This window comes from Mytilus edulis, chromosome 4, assembly GCF_963676685.1.
Source record: "Mytilus edulis chromosome 4, xbMytEdul2.2, whole genome shotgun sequence".
Taxonomy (NCBI): domain Eukaryota; kingdom Metazoa; phylum Mollusca; class Bivalvia; order Mytilida; family Mytilidae; genus Mytilus; species Mytilus edulis.
In genome coordinates this window covers 28,341,063-28,364,978 of record NC_092347.1, presented here as the reverse complement: position 1 = coordinate 28,364,978, position 23,916 = coordinate 28,341,063, and the positions used below count along the sequence as shown (strand labels likewise).

Here is a 23,916-nt window from a genome sequence, read left to right as displayed (position 1 = left end):
ACAAAAGCAAAAAAAAAATATTCATTTGCTTGTGTTACATGTAAATCAAACCTTATAATATTCAAATACTTTACAAGCATATATAGTGTGTGATCACTCAATAATTAGTATTATAAGACTGGTATATAGTTAAATTAAAGCAACTGATAAAACAGAAAATTGATTGTTGCTTACCTCCTCCAACTGGTGTCTGGGGGTGGTGACAAGTAAGCTGATCCATAAGGGGAACAATTTGTCTGAAAAAAAAGTATTTGTGTTACAACTGTTTATCACTTCAGAAGAGGTCCTTCAATGCCACTTAGGAAATTTGTATGCAAAAATCAAGTAACATGGGAATAAAATAAGAAGGCTAAGTTAGCTTAATTTAAATCATTCTGTTTAGGAGTGGTGCCTTTTTTTCTAGAACCAGATACATGATAGCTATAAAAAATCAATGTTTACAAAGGTGTATTCAAATGGTGCAATTAGTGATCAAATAGAAAGTACTATTAATCCTAACAATGTTTGTTGAGATTTATTTGTCCAGTAGAAATTTTACCTAAAAGGACAATAACAAGGAATTTGTATCAAGTTTGAGACCCCAAAAAAGACACAACATTTTGCCATGATTTAATAAAAACTTAATCTGACAATCACACCATTTAAAGAAATCTTATACATGTATTTAAAAGTCATTGAAGTGGCATTACTGGCACTGCTTCCCTTAATGTGACCTACATGAAGTTCATTTTTGTAATTGTCTTGTTACAATTTGGCCATAAATTCAAGCATGTCAGATATTATAGTAAATAAAAATTTCCAGTAACTTTTTTATCTTATAATTCTATCTTGAGTAATGTTGTGCAAAATCATTTAGGCCAAGTAAAACAAATTGCAGCAAATTATAATAATGCCCTGGAACTATTGCTGGAATCATTTTGTCAGGAGTGTACATGGTACATATGTACATGTATATGCATGTGTATGCAATGTGCATGTATGTCAATCAGTTATCCAACCTAAGTCACAGCCATCTTTAAATAAATCAAGCAGAAATAGACATGCCATTTGCACCAAAATCAGCAATACACTATATTGTGATTTGTTCAAATAACTTCAATACTGAAAACTAGTTGAAAGTCCTAATTTATCTAATATCAACTAGTATGATGCCGAGCAGTAATATGCATTTACCCAGTTAACTTCATCCAATCAACATTGTGCTTATTAAAAATAACTGACTTACTGGACTCAATAATGAATTGGGGAAACTAATGATATTTTTCCAGACTAAAATATCAAAGAAGTTTTCATATACAACTCGTGTTCAAAATTATGTCAGTGTGACATCAACCTGAGTCAAACAAGACATTTTCCCAAAAGAACCTGTTAGCTAGATGTGAAAAAACATATAAGTTAAAGTTAATAAACTGTGTGTACCCTAGCTTTATCAATTGGAAATCCTCGTCTGTGCGGACCGAGTGGTCTCCCCTTGTCTCTGACTGCATGGAATCTACTGTCCATCCGGTTTGGCATCTGTCTCAAATCATCCAAATGTTGAAATGCACTCTATCAAATAAAAGATAACAATTCAAATAATGTTTCATAACAATAATATTTCATTAACATAATCTATAAAATGTAAACAATAATCACACGAGACGACAGTTATGTCAACATCGTAAATATCTCACCTGTAGATCTATACCGGAATTTGCCACCATCTGGTTGACATTTGGTAAGGAACCGGCTCTGTACTGTGTACTTATGTTTTGTTGGAGTTGAAGATGCTGCTTTTGCATCGACGGGACCTACATATAAATAAATAACAGCGAAAATTAGTTTCATGTTGACAAAACACGATTCATTAGTCGACATAATTAGAATGCTACCGATAAGGCGTTTCAAGCGACAATAATAACAAACCTTCGTAACAGGCGTAACATCCCGCATTATTGCCTCGAAAGCAGCAGTTTCTTCTGCTTGTTTTTGATTGTGTAATGCTATTTTTTCACTGAACTTCCGTGGATTCGCCATGATGGCAGAAAAGGACAAGCTTGTTATGATTTTGACTTCGCAGGGGGCCTAATCTATTGTTATCCAATCAAATCCATCCGTGTAATACATGTGATCTTTGATAGGTGGCAGCACAACAAGCACCTGCTAATCTATATAATGCTGAATTTTCATAATTTAAAAGAAAATCAGTAACAATAAAAGGCTTAAGCAGTTAAAAATTCAGTCATATTAATGATATATAAAGATTTAAAATCTCGAACTCATTTATATTTAATGTTATCATACAATCTGAGATTACATGTAGCTATCGAGACGTTTCGGCCACACTGCCAGTTCGTCCACTGGCCGTTAGGTTACAGTTAGTGAAAAGACGATTTCAAGTTTGTTTCTGCCATATTTTGTTCATATTGTTTATCGATTAAATAATGTTCTGAAATCGAATTGTGGAGGTCCTGAAATATACTAAAATAACCAAAGGAACGCAGTTTCACTTTCAACATAATATTTCGCAATGCTGACACTCATATGCATTTCCCGAGTGGACTGATTTATAGCGGCTAAACACCCATTTAATACATGCGTAACCAATCTCTAGCTGAGGGATTTAATTAAAGGTCACATGAATACGGATTCAATGAGGTCGAATTGTTCACTTGCAAGTGAATAAGTTATCAGCGAAATTTCTTAGCTTATTTTGCTGACAAATAATATATTGTACAAAATCGAAATGATAAATATCTGCCAACTAAAACGCAAAAAAAATGCTTAGCAATAGATATAAATAAATGATCCTACCGAAAACACCACCCAATATTGGCAGAATACCAATAGGTCATATCCTTATAACAGTCCGAGGTCATGAACATGTTCACGGTGAAGGGTCTGTCATCATTTAACTGCATGCTTTTCATTTTTTGCCCGGAATGTGTGCAGTTCTTGACGATTTTAAAAACTTTGGACGGCTGTAACCGAAAGGTGATAATCATTTCAAATTTATCATGCTGACCTTCAGAATCCAAGCACTGAACGTTTCGTTTTTACTGCTCACAATATCCGACACTCTTAATCTAAATACGCAACGGAAAATTCATCATATATACTAGTAAAACAAAAATACAATAAACTTTTAGCCACGATTATAGTCTTTTGTTGGCGATTGATAGACATATCTTTTATCGACGTGGACTAAAAGACATATCTTCTTATTTCGACAGTGGCTGATATAGACAGGGACTGACAAGCATATCTTGAATTTGGCGTAGCTCCATTATTGCAGTGAGACCGTGATTTACTGCCTCACCAATTATATAAATGTGACCATCGAGACCTATATCGCCAACCGTAGAACTCGCACAGAAGGGGTGTTTAGTGTTCGTTTGATTATGCAGCATGTCACTCAATACTCTAGGATCCAATATAACGTAATTTAAGTATCCCCTTTACAAAGTTGTAGTCTAAATCGACTATCCTTCGTTCCATCGATCGACCTTTTTTTCTGAACCTAAGTTGAGGTTGGATTTATTTATTTGTTTGAATAAACCTCAGAGGTTGACTTGGGTATGGACATGTGTGACCTCCATGATATAGCAGTAAACATATGCTTAAGAAGGGCGTTAGTTTGGTTATAGTCGGATGCACAAGTTCACAGAATCATTCGATTGGAATGTGGACGTTTAATAAGATGCCCAGTGTTGGGAGAGTGCTACACCCTCTTCACGTGGGTCATCAATGCTCTTGAACTTTGTACTGTTTGGCTATATAACAATTTTGATCTGAGCGTCACTGATGATTCTTATGTAGACGAAACACGCGTCTGGTATATTGAACTACCTTTGATATATTACTAGTAACCCATGCAACGACTCTTTCTGTTATCCACAATGTTAGAAAATTTCGGTCCATGTCTATACCCTTCTTCCCCAGTGTAAGTGGAAATTCGAACCCTTCATTCTGGTCAATCTATTCTGCAGAACCTATTTATTTGATTATTGTCAATCCGTCATCTACCTGAAACAAAACCTGAGATATTTTTTTATAATTTCAACTTGTCGCTTGACAGTCAGCAGAGAACAATCAATCGAATAATCAAACACGCGCCTATAACATTCGACTTTTTACTTCAGTGTATGACATGATTGCAACTCCTTTGAACAATCAACTCTGGATTCCTTTCCGAATCCTTGAACGATCCGATGAAAGTAAACATAGAAAATCACTCTGGACGCACTAAACTGTTTTACAAATATTGTATTGAAGGTTCTTAACAAAATTCTTAATTTGTTCTGATCGGAGGTTTTTTTTTTTATTCCTAATCCGGAATTAAAAAATATTTCTTTCTAAAAAGAGAAGACCAACATTATTGGGAAAGAAATTGAGGGGCATCTCATATAAACTGTTAACTTTCTAAGTAATTACTTCAAGGTTACAAAACGTCCATCAAAACAGTAGCCATCGTCTTTCGCTGACTTTTTTAATAGGAACTAAATTAATGCCATGCTATACCGTGTCAACTTGAAAATATGTATCCTGTACACGTGTTGCTAGATTGTTGTTTCATAAAATTGAAAGCTCATTTGCATCATTTCGCATTTCGGTTATCAAAAAATTCTCCTTGCCGATTTCTTTCTACCTGTCTAAGTCTTGATACATCTAACTGTATTTGTGGTAACTTTTATTTTCAAGTCCAATGACATAGATGCCACCAGCGTAGTTGAACTTTGAATCAGGTAGGAAATAAACTCCTCATATATACCAGGATTGAAATTGTGTATTTGCGCCAGACGCTCGTTTCGTCTACAAAAAACTCATCAGTAACGCTCGATTCCATAACAGTTTAAAAAAAGACCAAATTAAGTACGAAGGTTAGGAGCATTCAGGGCCACAAATTCTTCTTGTATATCGTGAAACGTTAATGAACGATGCTAGCTTAATTTACCCCCCCCCCCTTTCCGAGTTATTTTTATGTTTTCTTTATGCAAAAACTGGAACAAGTTGACGAAAAACGGTTCATCACACTTTTCCCAATGGTAATACCAAATGCACCAAATGAAACAATGATGCAGTCGATTCAAAAAAATATGCACCCTGTTAATATTAGGACCGATACTTTTTTGTAAGATTTTCTACAAATTCGATTTGTAGTCAACTGAAGCAGTGACAACGCTTTAGGAAAAAGTTATAACTCTTAAATTATTACAGGGTAAATGAAGTCATAACGCACAGCATCTTACAACACTGATTGTCTATTAGTCAAAATTTCCATAACCAATCCTTTAAACAGGTTTGCTTTCACAACTTTCAACTTAAATAAATCAATGGTTAACATTAACACAATATATATATATATATATATATATATATATATATATATATATATATACGGTGCACACATGTATTTAACTATTAAATCCTTTGTTTACATTTCCAGGTTGATACAGCGTATATATCTACATACATGTATTTACCCCATATCCATAAGTATTAAATAGGTTAAACTGACATGTTTCATTAAACTATAACGTTTACATTAAACATATATACTCGTCAACTGAAAAGATGTAGAGTTTGAAATATTTTTAACAGAAAACAATTAAATTAAAGGACTTATATAAAATAAAGACAAGAAACGTGTGTAGCGCTATCATAATAACATCTGTCTGAACTTTTAATATTTCATTTCAATGTATAACAAAAATGTTTTTCTGTTACAAATCACAATGTATTGTTTTATTTGTACATGTCATGCTGCACATCAAGGGTCCTTGGTTGGAATAATACATATGATTCTATGTCATGCTGCACATCAAAGGTTCTTGGTTGGAATAATACATATGATTCTTATTCTTATTAAAAAGAAGTTACTCGTCTTAACTCGACTAATTCTGTTCCGTCATCCCAGAATTAAAAAGAAGTCACTCGTCTTAACTCGACTAATTCTGTTCCGTCATCCCAGAATTAAAAAGAAGTCACTCGTCTTAACTCGACTAATTCTGTTCCGTCATCCCAGAATTAAAAAGAAGTTACTCGTCTTAACTCGACTAATTCTGTTCCGTCATCCCAGAATAGGAGAAGAGTATCAGATTCATACAAGGGTTGCTGGTTGTAAAATAAGTTTAATACGATCCGTAATATTTGTTTACTCACATTTTTTTAAGCAACTGAAGAATATTTACAGCGACATCATTTGTACCCTGGTGGATAGTTGACTCATTGAACAAGAGAGGCGACAGCTAAGAAAGGGACATTCAAAATCATAAGTAGCTAAGGCTAAAAAAGAAAAAGAAACCAACAGACAAATAAAAGTGCACACACATAACATAAAAAAAACTAAAGACTAAGTTTATAGTGAATATTAACCATATATCAAGGGAAAAAATATAGGAAATGCAAAACCTGGAGTATCGTATTAACTGGGAGATATAAACTCCGTATGCAGGCGCTGCTTGAATGTTTGTACATACAAACGGAAAGTTCACAATTGGGAGGTTGAAATTATCTTTTTTGTCTCACAGTTTTGTTTTCAACCGACCCTCATTGTCAATTTCTAGATGTAAGTCAAAATATGAGGCAGACTTAACTGTATCCGTTGTATCATTTATCTCTATTTTGATTAGATAGATGCGCTCAACATGGTCACCAAATATTGAATTACCCGTATTTAGTGAGAGAACATCATCTATGTAGCGGAAAGTCAAGTTAAAGAATACTGCTTACAAGTAAAGAATACTGGTAACTTCTTTTTCTTTTTCTCCAAGGTGTTCATGTTTGAACAAAGGTAAGAGTCGACAAGAAGAGGGACACAGTTGGTTCCCATGGGAATGCCGATTGTTTATCGAAAAACACGTCTTCCAAACGAAACAAATTGTTGGCAAGAAAAAAATCAAGCATCTTGATAATGTCAGTTTCAGAGTTTTGTTTTGTTAGAATCAGAGTGAGTTTTTACAAAGTAGGATGTATCCCTCCCTAAGATAAGATATTTGTTTCTACGTTGGCCATTTTTTTTATGAAACAAAGCAGGACCAACTCTTTCAATTTGTATTCTAGTTTATAATGGGGAATATTTGAGTAAAGAATAGAAAAGTCAAATGTTTAAATATACTATTGCAAGACGATAGAGTCTTAGATTGTATGTACTCTAAAAGATCTTTTGAAATTTGTAGTATCTATATCTGATTCACGCCAACTCTAGAATAGGTGGGGTTACAATAAGTTTGAAGCCCGCTTTTGATTGCTGATAAGATTGATGTTAATAATTTTGAAAAAGGTTTCGTAGAGCATTTGGAGGACCAAAAAATATACCGTTGTTTGTAAAGACACTTAGTAGTTTAGCTATCCAATACAGCTATTGAATATCCTGTTCTTCGTCTTTGTTTGAAATTCCAATGAAACATAGAACAGACATATGATTACTAATCAGATATCATATTAAATTATAAATAATCTGATATATAATACACATAATGTTGTAAAGTTTCTTTTGATGACTAGTATATTTTATATTACGTAAACTGATATGTCATAGATGCATTATCATTATTTGCCTAAATACACAGTGATGAACGGAGAACGGATATATGATCTGTGTATTGTAGGAGCAGGTTTGATTGGAACTGCAGCTGCAAGTCATGCATCGAAATGGGGAAGCGTTTGTTTGGTTGGACCGGAAGAACCAAAGGTTCGAATGAATATAAGTTACTATTATACTATTTCTCAGCACACTTACTAGATGTTTCACTTTCTCTTTAAAATTACAACATTTTAAAGGGTGGATACTCATGATCTGTAATATTTCTCAAATTTCACACGAATGCGATATTTAATGTAGAGTTAATTGATAATATTTTCTGTATTACAAAAATGATATGAAAAAGTAATAACTGGCAATACGAACAGTTCCTTTGATTTACGATGACCTCTTCCAATGTCCAGTTTAAAGTGCAATTAAATTTGGAACTATGTGTTATAATAGTCTGAGGTAGAATCACTATACAGGCATTTATGTTTAAAAAAATGATTGACCTGTTTTCAGATAAAAAAATATCTTATCCACTGTTTCTTATATCATGTTATCCATTATTATCCACTGTTTCTTATATCATGTTATCCATTATTATCCACTGTTTCTTATATCATGTGGTATTTGTCGTTGATGGAATATGTTCGTTGTTATTTTGCGGCTTACATGTTGTGTCGTCTATTATATTATTTGTTTGTGCGTTTCTGTGGTGAATTTTCTTGTGTGTGATTGTGCTGTATTTCTATCATGTAGTGTTGTCATTTTAGCGATATTTTTAACATTGTCATAAAGTGGGCGTAAAGTCCCTAATCCTGACTTGGAACAGGCATTTTCAAATGTAGTATGGCAGTTGTTATGAAATAGTTTGTTTCTATATAAATATATATTGGCGTTTGTTTTTGTTGAACGTCAGTGTTCCTGTTGTTCCTTTGTTTTACTCTTATGATTGATGTGTTTCCCTCGGTTTTAGTTTGTAACCCGTAATTGTTTTCCCGCGATCGATTTGTGACTTTTGAACACCGGTATACTACTGTTGCCTTTATTTGTCTCTCCTACAAATCGCATAGTTTTCGCTCTTCAACAAACATAACAAAATATATACAGTGTTCAGTAACCAATAACTTGTTTTGTAGAGTAGAAATGTGAATGATAACAGAGATATATTTGGCTGCCATTATGACGAGGGAAGAATAACACGATGCACAGACCCAGATCCAGTGTGGGCAATGTTAGCACAGAAATCAATAGCTACGTACAGACAACTAGAAAGAGACACAGGTAACTTGATTAATACTAGAACATTTCAAATCAGTTAAAGTTAAAAATTTCTTTTGTAATTTCTTAATAAAGATGTGATTACATGACTTATTTTCAGAAGACCTAAAATTGTGAATGAATTTTAAGGGAGAAGACACCATTAAGACAAAAAAAACGTACTTAGCTTGAATATTGTGATATGATATCAACGTTTGAATCTGAATTCATGGAGCACATCATGTTAGCGAAGTTCGACATGAGAGATTAGGGTTACCATAAAATAAACATTTTGGAAGCATAAAAAACAATACAGAAACAGCACAGAAAAAGGTTGACTTTTTCAGAGGAATCGGCAACCTTCGGTTTATTTGTTACATTATCTTATTACTATGATAAATCTTGTGCACTCAATTCGTGCGTCCTAAAATTGACACGCTTATTTTGAAGATAATTAAGAAATCAGTTATCAAAAGTCTTCCAATACAGTGAAGTACGAGAAGAAAATCAGAATGGTAATAAAATCATTTCTATAAATAGAGAATGACGTAGTTATGCTTATTATTAACAGGAATTCCCTTCTATGATGAAATTGGATGTTTAATGATAGGAGAGAAGGATTCCAAATTTCTTAACCAAGTAACAGATGTAGTGAAGACACAGAAAATGGATGCCACGTACTTAACAAATGCAGCATTGAAAGAAAAATTTTCCTTTCTTCATGTTTCTCTATCAGACGATGCAGTTTATGAATTCAAAGACGCTGGGAATATTAGTCCTCGAAGTTTGATCCGTGCCCAGATCACTAAAGCAACAGCCCAAGGTTGTACTCTTTTACCAGAGGTAGCAAATCGCGTAAGGCGCATTGAAAGAAACGGTGAATACATTATGTGTATTTCAACGGACGCTTCACATATTTTGGCGAAGAAAGTTTTATTAGCAACCGGTGCATTCACCGCGTTTAGGGAACTTCTTCCAGATGAACTACAACTAGATGTTAACCTCTGTCCTTTGACTGTTGCAAAGGTTGAACTTTCAGAATCTGATTTGGGAAGAATAAGGTAAAATAACAAATATTAAATTGCTCCATAAAAATTCAGTTTGACAACTCTACCCCTAGAATTGATATTTTTGCAGTTTTCTTATGATATCCAACTTCTTTAAGTTGGCGTTATACAGTGGTTGGGTTGTATGTTCATTCGTTAGTTCTGTGACGGATTCGAAGGAAACGAATACATATAAGATAAAGAATGGATTAAGTAAATCGTGTCAGGTCCATATGAAGTTTCGCCCCTTATAATCGGAAAACTAACAAACACCAAAGGTAATCGCTGAGAGTTTGAATACCACTTGTTACTAACAAATAATAAATATAGTATTGCCCGAATTAACGGTATGATCTAATCCTCAACGATGATATATAAGCATCCTTCTGTATGTAGTCAGTTGAGGTCATACCGTCCGTGCGAGGGCTTACCCCTGAGTCAAAGTCGTTAAAACTTAAAGTAAGGAGACGAAACCTTTGAAATCTCACGAGAGCATAGCGAGCCACATTATAACGAACCCGTGGATTATAGTTATACATATTTTAGACCTATTGAGATAGAAGAGTTTAAACAGACTTAAAACAACAAATCATATTTGCTCGAGAATATGACAACAGCGTAATAACCGAGAAATCTTACAGGAATACAATAGAAAATGATATTCTACTATGCTTTAAATCTGATATATTCGGGTACGGCCCAAGCTATAGACATGTTACATAACTCAAACCTTTGAAACTTTAAGAGAGCTTAAAGAAACAGAATAAATATATTAGTATACCATGACAACAGTAATATACCGCTGTTCAAGAGTAAATAGATTCAGCGAAATCAAATCCGTGTCAAAAACCAAAACCGAGAGAAACACATCAACTATGAGAGGAAAACAACAGAATATCAGAAACACTGAACTGCTATATATGTATACAAAAAACAAATGCCAACATAATTGTAAACGGACTAGTTTTATAAAACCGCCATTTTTCAAGAAAAAAAATGCGGATTCAACCCGGTTTTGCAGGACGCCAAACCGCTCACCTGTATGACAGTCGCATAAAATTTCATTATATTGACAACATTGTGTGAACAAAACAAACAGACATTATAATTAAAAACCCCATCTTCTGCGTGCGGGACTGATTGTCAGTGATTGTCGTTAGTTCATGTCTGTCATTTTAGTTTTTCGTAAATTGTTTTGCTATACATTAATCCGTTAGCTTTCTGAATTGAATTGTTTCATATATTTTTATGCCGGAGTCTTGGGAAGCCGAAATGAAAAATAGATATTGCTGTGTCCTATAAAATTGTACTATTGGAATATACCAAAATACTTCATTTTCAGGAAAATGCCAAGCGTCTTATATTCTGGTAAAGGAGCGAAAGATTGGACCAAATCATTCCCTCGTTCTGAAGGTGACCATATTAGTTGGTACATGCTACCCCCAGTGAAATATCCAGATGGTAATGTATTTAAATGTGTTTACGTCTAGCTTACGAATGACTGAAAAAGAAATAAATAACTGCTTAAAAGATAAGTCCAACTACTAAATCGCTAACGAAAATACAATTTTTGTTTTTCATTTCTATTCCGAAGTAATATTTACTTGGTACATCACCTAAAAAAAATGACAGCTGTATAATATTCATTTTAAAGAGGGGGGGCAAGGGGTTTAACTGTTATGCTGTTATGGGGCATTTTAATTCTTTGTTATCTGTTATTCTGAAAATATATTTACTGTTAGCTGTTATTGTCTTATTCTTTGTTAGCTGTTATAGGACTATTATCTATTTTGTTATCTGTTATTGTGAGAATCTATTTGCTGTTAACTGTTATTGAAAATTGGAACGTTAGCATTTTGACAGCCAATCTTCCGTAGAAATTGAAGATAATTGAAAATTGTGATTTGAATGGATAATAGTCTCATTGGCACGCTTAGGGACGACATCAAAAGATCGATGTAGGATAAAAAAACTTTATTCAAATAGTTTGGGGGTGTGGGGGGGGGGGGGTCAACATTGCTGCAAGTTTTGTTAATCTAAAATCGATTTTACATATATCCCTATTGGTCAATCAATTTTTCCAAAATTAAGTTAAGAGGGGGGGTGTGGGGGTCAGTGAAAAAACTATGTGAATTAAGTTTTTTATCCTTCATTGAACTTTTGATGTCATCCCTTATCACATCTTCTTACAATGTATATCTATTGGAGTCTTTCTACTGGTAATATCGGGTGGCCCTGTATTTGCAGAAGAATTTCAGTAACATACATCACATAAACATATAAAATCAATTGGACCGTGGACCATTCCAGTATTTATTATTATTATCCTTTGTAATAAATTCCATTGTCTGTGAACATGTAGCATTTTGTACAAATTATAATTCACTTATTACTTGTACAATAACTTATAGTATGGATTTTGTTATAAAAAAAAGCATTGGTACACCCTTTTTATTCAATGACCACACAATCTTAAATATGTTGTACTATATAATCAGGGAGGATTGAACACCAACTAGCACGCTAAAGTTGACGCAGTCACATTCTGTTTGTGCCTATTTACAAGTCAGGAGCCTGGATTCAGTGGTTTTAGTTTGTTACTGTGTTACTAAGTTTCTCGTTCACTATTTTGTGGATAAATTAGGCAGTTAGTTTTCTCCTTTGAATTGTTTAAATTTACTAAGTGGTGTGGGTTTGAATTATGGCTTTGGGAATTATACAAAATCTTTTTCTTTTAGCATTTATATTATAAGTGCTACTCCCTCTCTTTTTATTTACATGAAAGAGAACCCTGACACCATATTTTTAAAAGCTTTTTAACTGCTTCACATTGCGAAAATTGAAGCTCAGAAACCATTGATGCAAATACAGATGTGTCTTCAGTTTAATTTTTTGACAAATACCCTTTTTAAAATCCTACAGCTTCTCCAATGCTGTACCCAAATTTTCCATATTCTATAATTTCACATAAGATACATGATTGGTGTTTCAATTGGTGTCATCCAAATTTTCACTACGTCCAATTTCTATTATACTACTAGAATTGTCACTTGAGTCAATTTCTATTATCAGAATAACCATAACTGGCATGCGTATTTCAGTTACATATGTCCTGTCTCCACTGATCTGGGTATTTTTGTATTTTATAAGTAAGTTTTATCATGAGGTCATTAAATAAAAAAAAATATATTGTGCATCAAAGTTTTGTTTGATTACTTGTAAAGTATATATATTGCTTTTCAGAAAAAAAATCTAAAAATCAAATTGATAATAAAGTGTCACTGGCTACACTATTTTCAAAAATTAAATAAAAAAACCTAAATCATTAAAAATTGATCCCTCAAATGCCCTAGATTAAAAATATCCCTATATCAAAAACAGAAACTAGAAATTTCGTTCAGAAAAATTCCACATCCATACTATAACTTATTGTACAAGTTACGGAAAAAAATCGACCAAGGCAGAACTGCCTCAACGGCCGAAACGTCTTGTTTACACAAATCACAATTTTCTAGGTCCATACCACAAGTTATATACTAAGATCTACGAGTCATCTACTGGATTGGTCCTGGACAGATTTATTTTCATATTTTATTTACTGTTATCTGTTATTATCCCTTTTCAATTCCTTGTTATCTGTTTTTCACCAAATCAATTCACTGTTTTGCTGTTATGGGGACCCCCCTTGCCCCCCTCTTTAAAGTGGACTGAATTTCGATAAAAACCCATTAAACGTGAAAGAACGCAAATTATTGACCATATAAAATCCAGATCAGACAAATTGACTAGGCTGACACAAAATTAAATATTCTAAATAGTTTGATAAGGCTGTTGATAAGTATAGATTATTACATGGCATTTTTCATATCAGACCCTTTATCGGCCCAAGGTTATGATACCAGCCCAAGAGCCGCAGGCTCGAGGGCTAATATCATGAAAGAGGGCCGATAAAGGGTCTGATATGAAAAATGACATGTAATTATCTTTTTATCATATACTTCAGCAGAAGAAATACAGACAAGAACTATTAAAATTTAATTTTGTTTGTCTTTGCACTTTCAGATAATATTTACAGCCAACAACCAAAAAAAAATCTTAACTTTAATTGTTTTTATTGATATTACAAGCATTTTATTTATCTTGTCACAACAATTATCATGTTCTTCAATAATATTGTTACCTCATTTATGTCTTTCAAAACATATTTAACTTAAATCTTTTTTTGCTCCTCAAACATTTTGTGAAAAGTCTTATCACTTGCCGTTTTCCGCGTTCTTTTGTCGTTTCAAACAAATTTCCGGAAATGCACGAAGTTGCATGTGATAAACGTCACGGAAATTAACGGAAAGACATGTAATAACATTCCGGAAGCAGTCAATAAAGGTACCTTTATCAGCCCGCTATGGAGTTTCTTAGGAATCTGGTCAATAAACCTAGTAGTCCTTTCATAGCCTTTTGATATTTTCAAATGTTATTGAACTGTAAAATTTTAGTAATATTTTATACAAGTATATGATAAAACACGTTATTAAGATGATAAACAACGTCAGTACGCAAAATATATACTTCAAGACCATCGTGTATTATTGTGAAGTTGATACGGAATATTTATCAACAAGTTCTTGGTACCTTCCGATGAATAAATGAACAGTAGTATACCGATGTTCAAACTCATAAATCCATGGACAAAAAACAAAATCTGGGTAACAAACTAAAACTGAGGGAAACGCATTAAATATAAGAGGAGAACAAGGACACAACACTACAATGTAACACACATAGAAACGGACCAAGCAACAGACAAAATCCCACGAGAATAACAAATATAACATCATAACCAAATACACGAATTTGGGATAGACAAGTACCGTGACACGTCTTATCGCAATGTGAATTTACACTCAAAAATAAGAGAAAACAAACGACGCAACGTTAAAATGTAACTCATACAGAAACGAACTATAACAATGGCCATATTCCTGACTTGGTACAGGACATTTTTAAAGAAAAAAATGAACGATGAACTTTTTTAGAAAATGGACGAGACGTTCTTTGACATACCCCTGGTTCATCAACTTTCTGCTCAGACGCTGGTGACGTTTTACAAAGTCTGAGTAGGAGCTACAAGCTCTTGAATACCGAATAAGTTGGGAAATGTATATTCCATATGCAGGTGAAGTTGGTATATTGCTACTAAGGTGGGGGAAATTAATAATTTCAAAATCAAAATCGTCTCGTTTGTCATAGATTCTGGTACTGAGATGACTGTGTATGTCAAATTCGAGGTATAAGTCTAAAAATGAGACAGAGGAAGCCATGTCTGTTGTCTCTTTAATTTCTAGTTCTGATGGATATATTAATGGAACCCAATCAGAAAAATTCGGATTGTTAATGGAAAGAACATCATCAATATATCTGAAAGTGAAGTTAAATAACCTGGCTTCTTTGATCTTCTTGTTTTTGACAAGTGTCTGAAGGAACTCTGATTCATATGAAAATAAGAAAAGGTCAGCAAGGAGAGGCGCGCAGTTCGTTCCTATAGGAATGCCTACAATTTGTTGAAAAAGTCTACCTCCAAACTCAACAAATATGTTGTCGATAAGAAACTCCAGCATACTGACCACTTGTTCTTCTGTGTAGCATGTTTACCTTTTTGTTTGTCACTATTAACGAAATATGCCTTATGAAATCCCAAAGTAATAAATTTATAGCGTATGCTACCATTTTTATGTTGAAAGGCATTGTGGATTATTTCTTTAAGGCGAGTTTTCAATTTCACATGAGGAATGGTGGTATACAGGGTTGAAAAATCAAAAGTTTTGATAGAACTAACTTCAGAAAAAGACCGAGATTTAAAATTGTCTAGAAGTTCTTTAGAAATTGTATGAGTCCACATATGGTTAATACCACTACGCGAGTAAACAGTTTCACAGTATTTCTGAAGACCCTCTTTCACTGCGGATAGAATTTTAGTCAATCTAATAGACAATTCTTTAGTGGAACATGAAGATGAGCCAGCAATATACTGTTGTTTGTACGGAATTTTATGAAGCAATGGTATCCAATACAAACAAGTCCTCCGATTTGGTGTTCAATGTAATGTTTATTGAAGCCATGAAGGACTTATGATTTGCTAAAATCTCATCCTTGTCAAATGATATGTCTTTGTATGTGGGATTACCTGAGTGCTCCTTTATACCCAATTCTTTTACAAGACATTCGTAGTAATACGATTTACATACAAAGACAATATTATTTGAAGCTTTGTCCGAAGGAACAACAACATACTTATCATGAAGAGATGATAGACATTTCATGGCCTCTTTGTCTCTGAAAACGGACTTTGGTCGATCGTTCACACAGTTTTTCAACTTGTGAATGCGACGTTTTATCAGAGACCTGATAGTTTTAACCCATTCTGACAAAGTGTCCAGTTCAACTACTTCTCGCTTAGCTCATGCTCTGGCGTAGACCTCAATGGAATCCATAATTATTTTGAAGTTATGGTTCCAATTGATGTGTTGGGGTTCTCTAAACTTAGGACCATGAGAAATCAAAAGTCACAAATCGATGAAAACAAAATACGGATTACAAACTAAAACCAAGGAAAACACAAACTATCTGAGAAAAACAAAGGAACAACAGGAAGATTGAAATGCAACAAAAACAAACGTCAATATACATAGAAACGAGCTATTTGATAACAACTGCCATATTCATTACTTGGTACCGAACATTTTAAGAAACGAGTGTGAGTTGGACCTGTTTTTAGGGCTAAAGTTTCCTTTTATGACAATGTTAAAAAAATATCGCTGAAATGACAAAACTACGTTAAAGAAATACACTACAGACACACACAAGAATGTTCATCACAGAGAAACGCACAAATAATATAATAGTAGACATAACATGCAAACTGCAGAACGAACACAGATATATTTCATCAACGACAAATACCACATCATATATAAACGATAATCATGTTCAGTCCAAAGAAAGACACCAAGAGGTCAATTCTTTTTTCGGTTAACTAGATATATATTGTGACCTCAAAAGCAGTTTAGATCTAACAAAAACGGTGTTAAAAGTTACTTACAGAAACATTCCAAATGGCCAATTGGGTTACTTTTTACAACTTGATCTTAATGCATTTTGCGTTTTTTTAGGTAAATATTATATCAAGTTGGGACACTTTCACGATACCAGTTTTAAACATTTTACCACCACCAAGGAAGTAAAAGAATGGTTTTGTCACGGAGGAGATAACAGATTAGTTGATGCTACAGCAGAGCTGATCAGGAATATTGTAAAGGGTCTGTTATTCTCATCCATTCTTAAGATTTAATTTTTGATGAAACAAGGCAGCGAAAGAGAAATTAAAACTGTTTGTAATAAACTCATCATAGATACCACGATAAAAAATTTGTATTTGTACCAGACGCGCGTTTCGCCTACCAAAGACTTATCAGCCACGCTCGAATGAAAAAAAAGTTAAAAAGTCAAAATAAAGTACGAAGTTGAAGAGCATTGAAGACCAAAGATTTCTAAAAGTTTTGTCTAACACAGCTAAGGTAATCTCTTCCTAAGGTAGACAAGCATTAGTATTCAAAATATCAAAGTTTTGTAATTTAGGGTAATGTTATATAACAGTTTTCCCCATCTGTAATTCGCACACTAGTGGAGTTGATCCCTGGGTCATTGTAGGGTTAGAGTTGCTCAAAATTTGTGTTATCTAACTTGTGTTTGCATTTTTTGCTAAACTTTTGGAATAATTCTATATTTCTGATTGTTGTTTTAGTTATGTTTAGTCTTATACGGATCATATAACAGAAACAGATAACTGGTTTGTTTTCACAATTCGAGGGCATATCTATTTTAACCTCTGAAATTTGCATCAATAATTAAGGCAGATCGCAATAAACAGCGAATTGAGTTTTTTTTTTTAACCATGTGATAAATCTTTTGGTTTTTCTTAGAGGCGTTAAGTGGACCAGATAGCACGATGATTGGTGTCTTATATACTAATAGAAATTATATTTGTGTTTTCCTTCTAGGCGTTAAGCTAGACAGATACCACGGTGATTGGTGTGTTATAACTGAGACTCAAACAGGAAGACCGTACATTGATACAATCCATTCTCAGCTTGGTGTATCTATTGGAGGAAATGGCTACGCAGCAAAATCGAGTGACGAAATTGGAAGAATCGCAGCAACTATGATGATGAAAAACATATGGGATTCTTCTATTCCCAAAAATGTTTTTCAAGTGAAGTTCAGAAAAGAATCATGTAAATTATAGTATGAAATGTCTCTATATGGTTTTAACAATGCATAGTTATCTGCTTAAATATTAATATTATAAATGGAAAATTAAAAACCAAAAATTACTATTTTTGTGTTTATACCAAGCACTAGAGACAGGGCCAAATATCTGAGTATTGAAATGTCTTAATCAAAACGACTCTTTTCTTCAGTTGAGGAAAACATAGCATTCACGACAATATGCAGCATATATGTCCATAAAAAATGCCTTCAACAGTAAATAAGATATAATAACCACTCTCCACGAATTATAGCTGAAAAAATATAACCCATTACCAAACACATAGAACACATTCAAATGAAAACTTTCTGCGTTCGTCGCATTACACCAGATTTACGTATAAGTACTGCCTAGGAATATCCTAGCAGGAACTGCGAAGCCTACCAGAACACCCGGTAATTTAGTATGCCTTTTGTGTACTTAATCTAAAACTTGCTTTTTGTGATGCTTTTTGCACTACTGTTTGTAACGCGTTTGTTCATTCGTCTTTTTCAGTTGACAATGATAGTCTTTCCTTTGATAAACACCATTTGTCTAAAAACTTCATGTATCCTCGTCAAACAGTTATCGATCAATTAAGTAAGCATGTATCCTCATTTCTTCATGAAAACTTCCGTGTACTGCAAATCCTATTACAATGTGTACTTCGCTTCTTACATGTAGCTTCGTGAAATATGAACGCGGAAATGTTCCATCAAATAACATATATCATGTCGAGGTATTTCCAAGAAAGCTCAGTTCAAAGTGACAAAAAAGCACATTTCGTCGCTATTTATATCTATAATAACGTATACTCTATACATTAGGTATCTATTTCACAAACTGTTAAGGAAAGTTTCTCTGGTATTATAAATACTTAATATATCATTTAGTCGATATCTAAATGAAGTTCAACGAGTTCTTAATGTGAAGTAATTGTGGGAGACGTACTATATTGCTTTCAATGTGTGTGGCTTTATGATTAACAGCCAATGAATAAGGCTTATTTGCATGACATTTACTGAAAGTGAGTGATACTATCAAATTACTATTGTTGTCTTCATGGTCTTAAGATACAATTGGTTATCGTTCTTATTTTTGGTTGCACCTGACAACATTTTTATTTTTCTTTTCATCTTAGTAGTCAGAATTGTAACCAAATAATTAAAATGAGTGTTCATGTGTACCACATTAAACTTGAAGTTGATTGTTCTCCAGTTATGGTCGTCTTTAGTTGAGAATAACATGCTGAACTTGAACTACTCTCTTAGCTAATATGGTACTCTGTATAACGCATGGTGCCCCTTGTAAATAGGCATTACAGAGTATGGTATTGCCTAATGATAAGATGTAATTTCACCAAGGAGTATATAATCAAAAAGTAAAATAGCAAAAATACTGAACTTAAAGGAAAATTCAAAACGGAAAGTCCCTTATCAAATGTCAAAATCAATAGCTCAAGCACATCAAACGAACGAAAAACAACTGTCATATTCCTAAATTGTTTCAAGCATTTCTCAATGTAGAAAATTGTTGATTAAACCGGGGTTTATATATAGCTAGCAAGACATCTCCTTTGTATGACAGTCGCATAGAATTCCATTATATTGACAACAATGTGTGAGCAAAACAAAACGACGTAGTATGGATAAACGCCAAAAACTGGGGTACAACAGGCAACATTGTGTTATAACTTGTAACTAACAAACAACTATGTCAACAAAAACAAAATTGCGTATAGACACGCTTCCTATAGACTCGGTACATACGCAAAAATAAAAACAAGAATACACAAAATTATCATAGCACAATTACACAATGGCAAATTCATAAATGCCGAGCCACACAAAAAAAATATTACCAAAACATTATTCAACAGTAAAAGTTGGAAATTTTCAAAGACAAATAAAATGAACACTAAAACATATAGATAAGATGATACACAAAGTCAGTACATATAATCTATATTTTAAATGAAGGCAGCAGTAGAATACTTCTGTTCAGAACAGTTTTAAGACCATAATGTACTAGTTATACTGAGTATTTATCAACAAGATCTTGCTACGTTCCGTTGAACTTTTTTTAAGAAAAGGGATGGGACTCTTTTTGACAAAAATCTGACTCGTCAACTTTCTGCTCAGACATTGGTGACGTTTTATAATGTCTTGAGTAGTAGCGGCAGGTTCTAGAGTACCGAATGAGTTTGGAAATGTATATCCTATATGCAGGTGAAGTTAGCATGTTGAAAAATTATAATTTTAAAATTAAAATCGCTTCGTTTGTCATAGATTCTAGTACTGAGCTGATCGCTTGTGTCAAATTCGAGGTATAAGTCTAAAAATGAGACAGCGGAAGCAGTGTCTGTTGTATCATTAATTTCTAACTCTGAGGATATATTAATGGAACCCAATCAGAAAAATTAAGATTTTGTAATGGAAAGAACATCATCAATACATGTGAATCAAATTATCTGTCTTCTTTGATTTTCTTATTTTTGACAATTGTTTGATCTCCGAAATCTTATGTAAAGAATAAATACAATTTGCCGTATGGTATAAAGAACAATACATTTATATATTTAGCAAATGCTACCATTTTTTTTATATTGAAAACCATTGTGGATTATTTCCTTTAGACGATTTTTCAATTGGTGGAATAAAGGGTTGATTATCAAGGGTTTTTATGGAACTAATTTCAGAGAAATATTTAGTTTTAAAGTTATACAGTTAAAAAGTCTTTTAGAATCCATCATGGTTATTCCACTACATGAGTCAAAGGTTTCATCGTATTTTGGAAGACCTTCGTTGACTGCGGACATAATGTTTGTCAATCTTATGAACGAGTCCTTAGAACATGCTGATGAGCCAGTATTGAACCGTTGCTTATACGGAATGTAATGAGGCTTATATATTTAATACAAACAAGGTACGTCCTGTTCAATACAATTTTCTTTGAACAACGAAAGACGTATGATTCCTTGTCCAACGATATATCTTTGTATATAGGATTATCTGAGTGTAATTTATTCCCAACTATTTTACACTCTTTGCAATACGATTTACATACAAACACAATATTATAGTATTTGAAGCTTTGTCCGCAGAAACAAATCGAACAATTGACTTTCAAATATTCGGCTTTGGGCGTTCCTGATGAAGGGAGATTCAGAAAAGCACCTCGTACGCATGAAATTTATTACGTGTTTTTTTTACAGCTAGGTTTCACTTACTAAATTTACTACTTTCACTATGTTTCTATAACTTGATCCGAAGATTAAAAGCGTTTGAAATATTCATATACTAGATACGATGTTTTTATGTCAGCCGGATATTATTTCTAAGAAAAGTGTGTATTCAATATAACTCTTAGTGCATTTAAAAGGTCATTTCATAGCAGCAGTGTATGTTGTCACCGTGTTTGTGTGAGCAACTTCTAAGGCTTAATTTATTTGATACCAGTACTTTTAGTTGGTCAGTTGCTGTTAGAACAGTAAAAACTTCTATTGTATGATAAATGAAATTTACTTGTATTTGTTCCATCTTTCGTCTTTTCTTTTTTGCACAACAACATTGACTCAATTAGTATAATAAGTACATTCGTCTGAAACTACAGTAGATATACCAATTTTAGGTCGATATATTATCGTATCGACCTCATACTTTGTCCTCAGATGATATACTTTTTCAGGTCGATATATTCTCTTATTGACCTCATGCAAAGGTTAAAGTTGTATAATATTGCATGTTTATTTTAACATTTTATTTTTATGTAATGTTTTTCGGAGCTGATTTAATATTAATTAGGATTTACTTATGTCCAATTCATTACACTAAATTTTGTTTGGGTAAATAAAATGTATAAGACTAGAAAGAAATAGACAATACATACTTGAAGTACATATCATCAATGGTTTGTTTAAATTTCAGGTACGAGTCGAGTCTTTTCCCCCCACATATATGTATCTATACTAAATATACCATATTCAGGATATATGTCTAGTACGTGTTATTAATTTGTACAAGTATATATAAGCGAATTATAAATAGACTGCCTACGATACTATGTTGTTATTTACAGAGAAAAAGACAATTTGGTTGAAATACAGAGCCTGCCGCTTCGTTTACATGCTCAGTAAAGTAATTAAAATACCACTATCAATTTAAAGGACTCTCAATACGTTAAAACAATAAATGATGATATGATATATTGCTGGTACATAAATGTAATTATTTCTTATGCAGCAAAAATACTTCAATCTGATTGGTTGACTACCCCGGTGTAAATAACACCCCACCCTTGTTCACCCGGGGATAAATAAAATTTTGCCAAAATTTAAAAGAAATGAAATTTTGCCAAAAAAATAAAAAAATAAAATTTTCCCCAAATAAAGAAAAAAAAAAAAAACTAGTATCTCAATTGTTTGTAAAACAATTGAAAGGTCTTTCCAGTAAAAGTGATGTTTTTGTAATGTACTTTGTACGACCTTTCGTTATATACGACAAGCATACCTTCTGAAACTTTTCACTTTTTACACTTAATGACCTAATCCGCCTACATTTTCGAGATCGGAAGTATGATATATGTAACATAGACTTGATGATCTTTCATTTGATATGCGACAACGCAATGTTCTAGAAAGTTTGATTTTTGCACTTAATAACCTCATCCAACTAATTTTTGGAGGTCAGGAATTTGATCTTTCAAATGTACACATCATGACCTTTCATTTGATATACAACAACTCTATCTTAAAAGAAAATTTATTTTTGGCACTCAATGACCCCATCCAACCCATTTTTGGGGGACGTCAATTCGAAATTTGAAATGTACGTTTTATGTTCTTTCATTTGATATGCGACAACCTTACCATCTAAGAAATTTGAATGTTTGCACTTAATGACCCCACCCGTCCCCCTGGGATGAAAAGGGGGTTTGAAATTTTCATTTTTAAGTAGAGTTTATTAAGACCTTCAATTTGATATATCAGATGACCCCATTTGACAAAGTGCCAAAAAATGATGCAATATCAACTATATAAATAGAAGTTATGAAACTTACAAAGTCAATGCAAAACATGAAAATTTCAAAATGATTTTTTGGTGTTTTTTTTCCATGGATTTATTTTGGTATTTGGTCAAACATATAACTATGTCGACCTCTTCAATTTCTTAAACATTTTAAGTGGTAAGCTCTTGATGATTCAGAAATACATGCCTCCGCTCGCAAAACTTCAAACTGCATTATCTCTAAAACGACAATAGATATCTCAAATCTGTTAAATGATAAATGATCTACAGTTGAAGGTCAACATTATAGAAAAAGAATTGGGACAATTTCAAAGTTCACCAAGTTCACAATTAATCATCAAATATATGATGCAATAAAAAACTTGAGAACCGGAAGTCGTAGAGACATGGGACTATCACCATTCAACTCAGGATCACTTGACCTTTCAAATATCACAAGGTCAAGGTCATAGTATAATGTGAAGGTCAAGGTGAAATTTCATCATGACCTGACATTGACCTCAAATTGAAGGTCTTGAACTACTGATCATCTTTGCAGTTTATAGTAGGTTGATATCTGTTACCTTTAAAAAGATATACACACAAAACTATACTTTTAAGAATCATCCCGTCGTAACCTTTGAACAGACAGTCGGATATTTTTGTGCTTATTATATAAAAAGTATAGCTTGTCAAGAGGAACATTTTATACACTGTATGTATGCAGCAAAGTCTTATCGTTTTCCTAATATGTAAGCTTGAAATTGCAGCGTAATTTTTTTTTGCACTCTGTGA

General features: G+C 33.2%; 2 protein-coding genes across 7 annotated transcripts in view; one reads left to right on the top strand and one right to left on the bottom strand.

Moving 5' to 3' along the window:
* Positions 1-2,102, bottom strand: part of LOC139519333 (CREB-regulated transcription coactivator 1-like) — a 46,384-nt gene extending 44,282 nt beyond the window's left edge. For 4 of the 6 annotated variants that reach the window (XM_071311331.1, XM_071311332.1, XM_071311334.1 and 1 more), the window contains exons 1-4: positions 1,906-2,066; positions 1,674-1,790; positions 1,420-1,548; positions 175-236 (exon numbers count right to left, since the gene is read on the bottom strand). In XM_071311331.1, the coding sequence (XP_071167432.1) occupies positions 175-236; positions 1,420-1,548; positions 1,674-1,790; positions 1,906-2,016 (419 nt within the window). In that variant the 5' untranslated portion in view covers positions 2,017-2,066. Of the gene's footprint in view, positions 1-174; positions 237-1,419; positions 1,549-1,673; positions 1,791-1,905 lie in introns of all 6 variants that reach the window. The other 2 variants (XM_071311329.1, XM_071311333.1) reach the window with 2 other exon arrangements.
* A 5,410-nt stretch (positions 2,103-7,512) lies between these two features.
* Positions 7,513-18,203, top strand: LOC139519332 (monomeric sarcosine oxidase-like). Its single transcript, XM_071311327.1, has 6 exons — positions 7,513-7,672; positions 8,647-8,791; positions 9,339-9,828; positions 11,156-11,274; positions 16,980-17,126; positions 17,868-18,203. Exons 1-6 carry the CDS (start codon positions 7,520-7,522, stop codon positions 18,110-18,112), a joined length of 1,299 nt encoding a protein of 432 aa, XP_071167428.1. The 5' UTR covers positions 7,513-7,519; the 3' UTR covers positions 18,113-18,203.
* The last annotated feature ends 5,713 nt before the right edge of the window (positions 18,204-23,916 follow it).

Bases quoted from the DNA above. Each gene is read 5' to 3' on its own strand.
- LOC139519332 (XM_071311327.1), top strand. From the start codon at position 7,520: ATGCATTATCATTATTTGCCTAAATACACAGTGATGAACGGAGAACGG. The intron at 9,829-11,155 runs GTAAAATAACAA...CTTCATTTTCAG, and splicing joins TCTGATTTGGGAAGAATAAG to GAAAATGCCAAGCGTCTTAT. The intron at 17,127-17,867 runs GTCTGTTATTCT...TTTTCCTTCTAG, and splicing joins GATCAGGAATATTGTAAAGG to GCGTTAAGCTAGACAGATAC.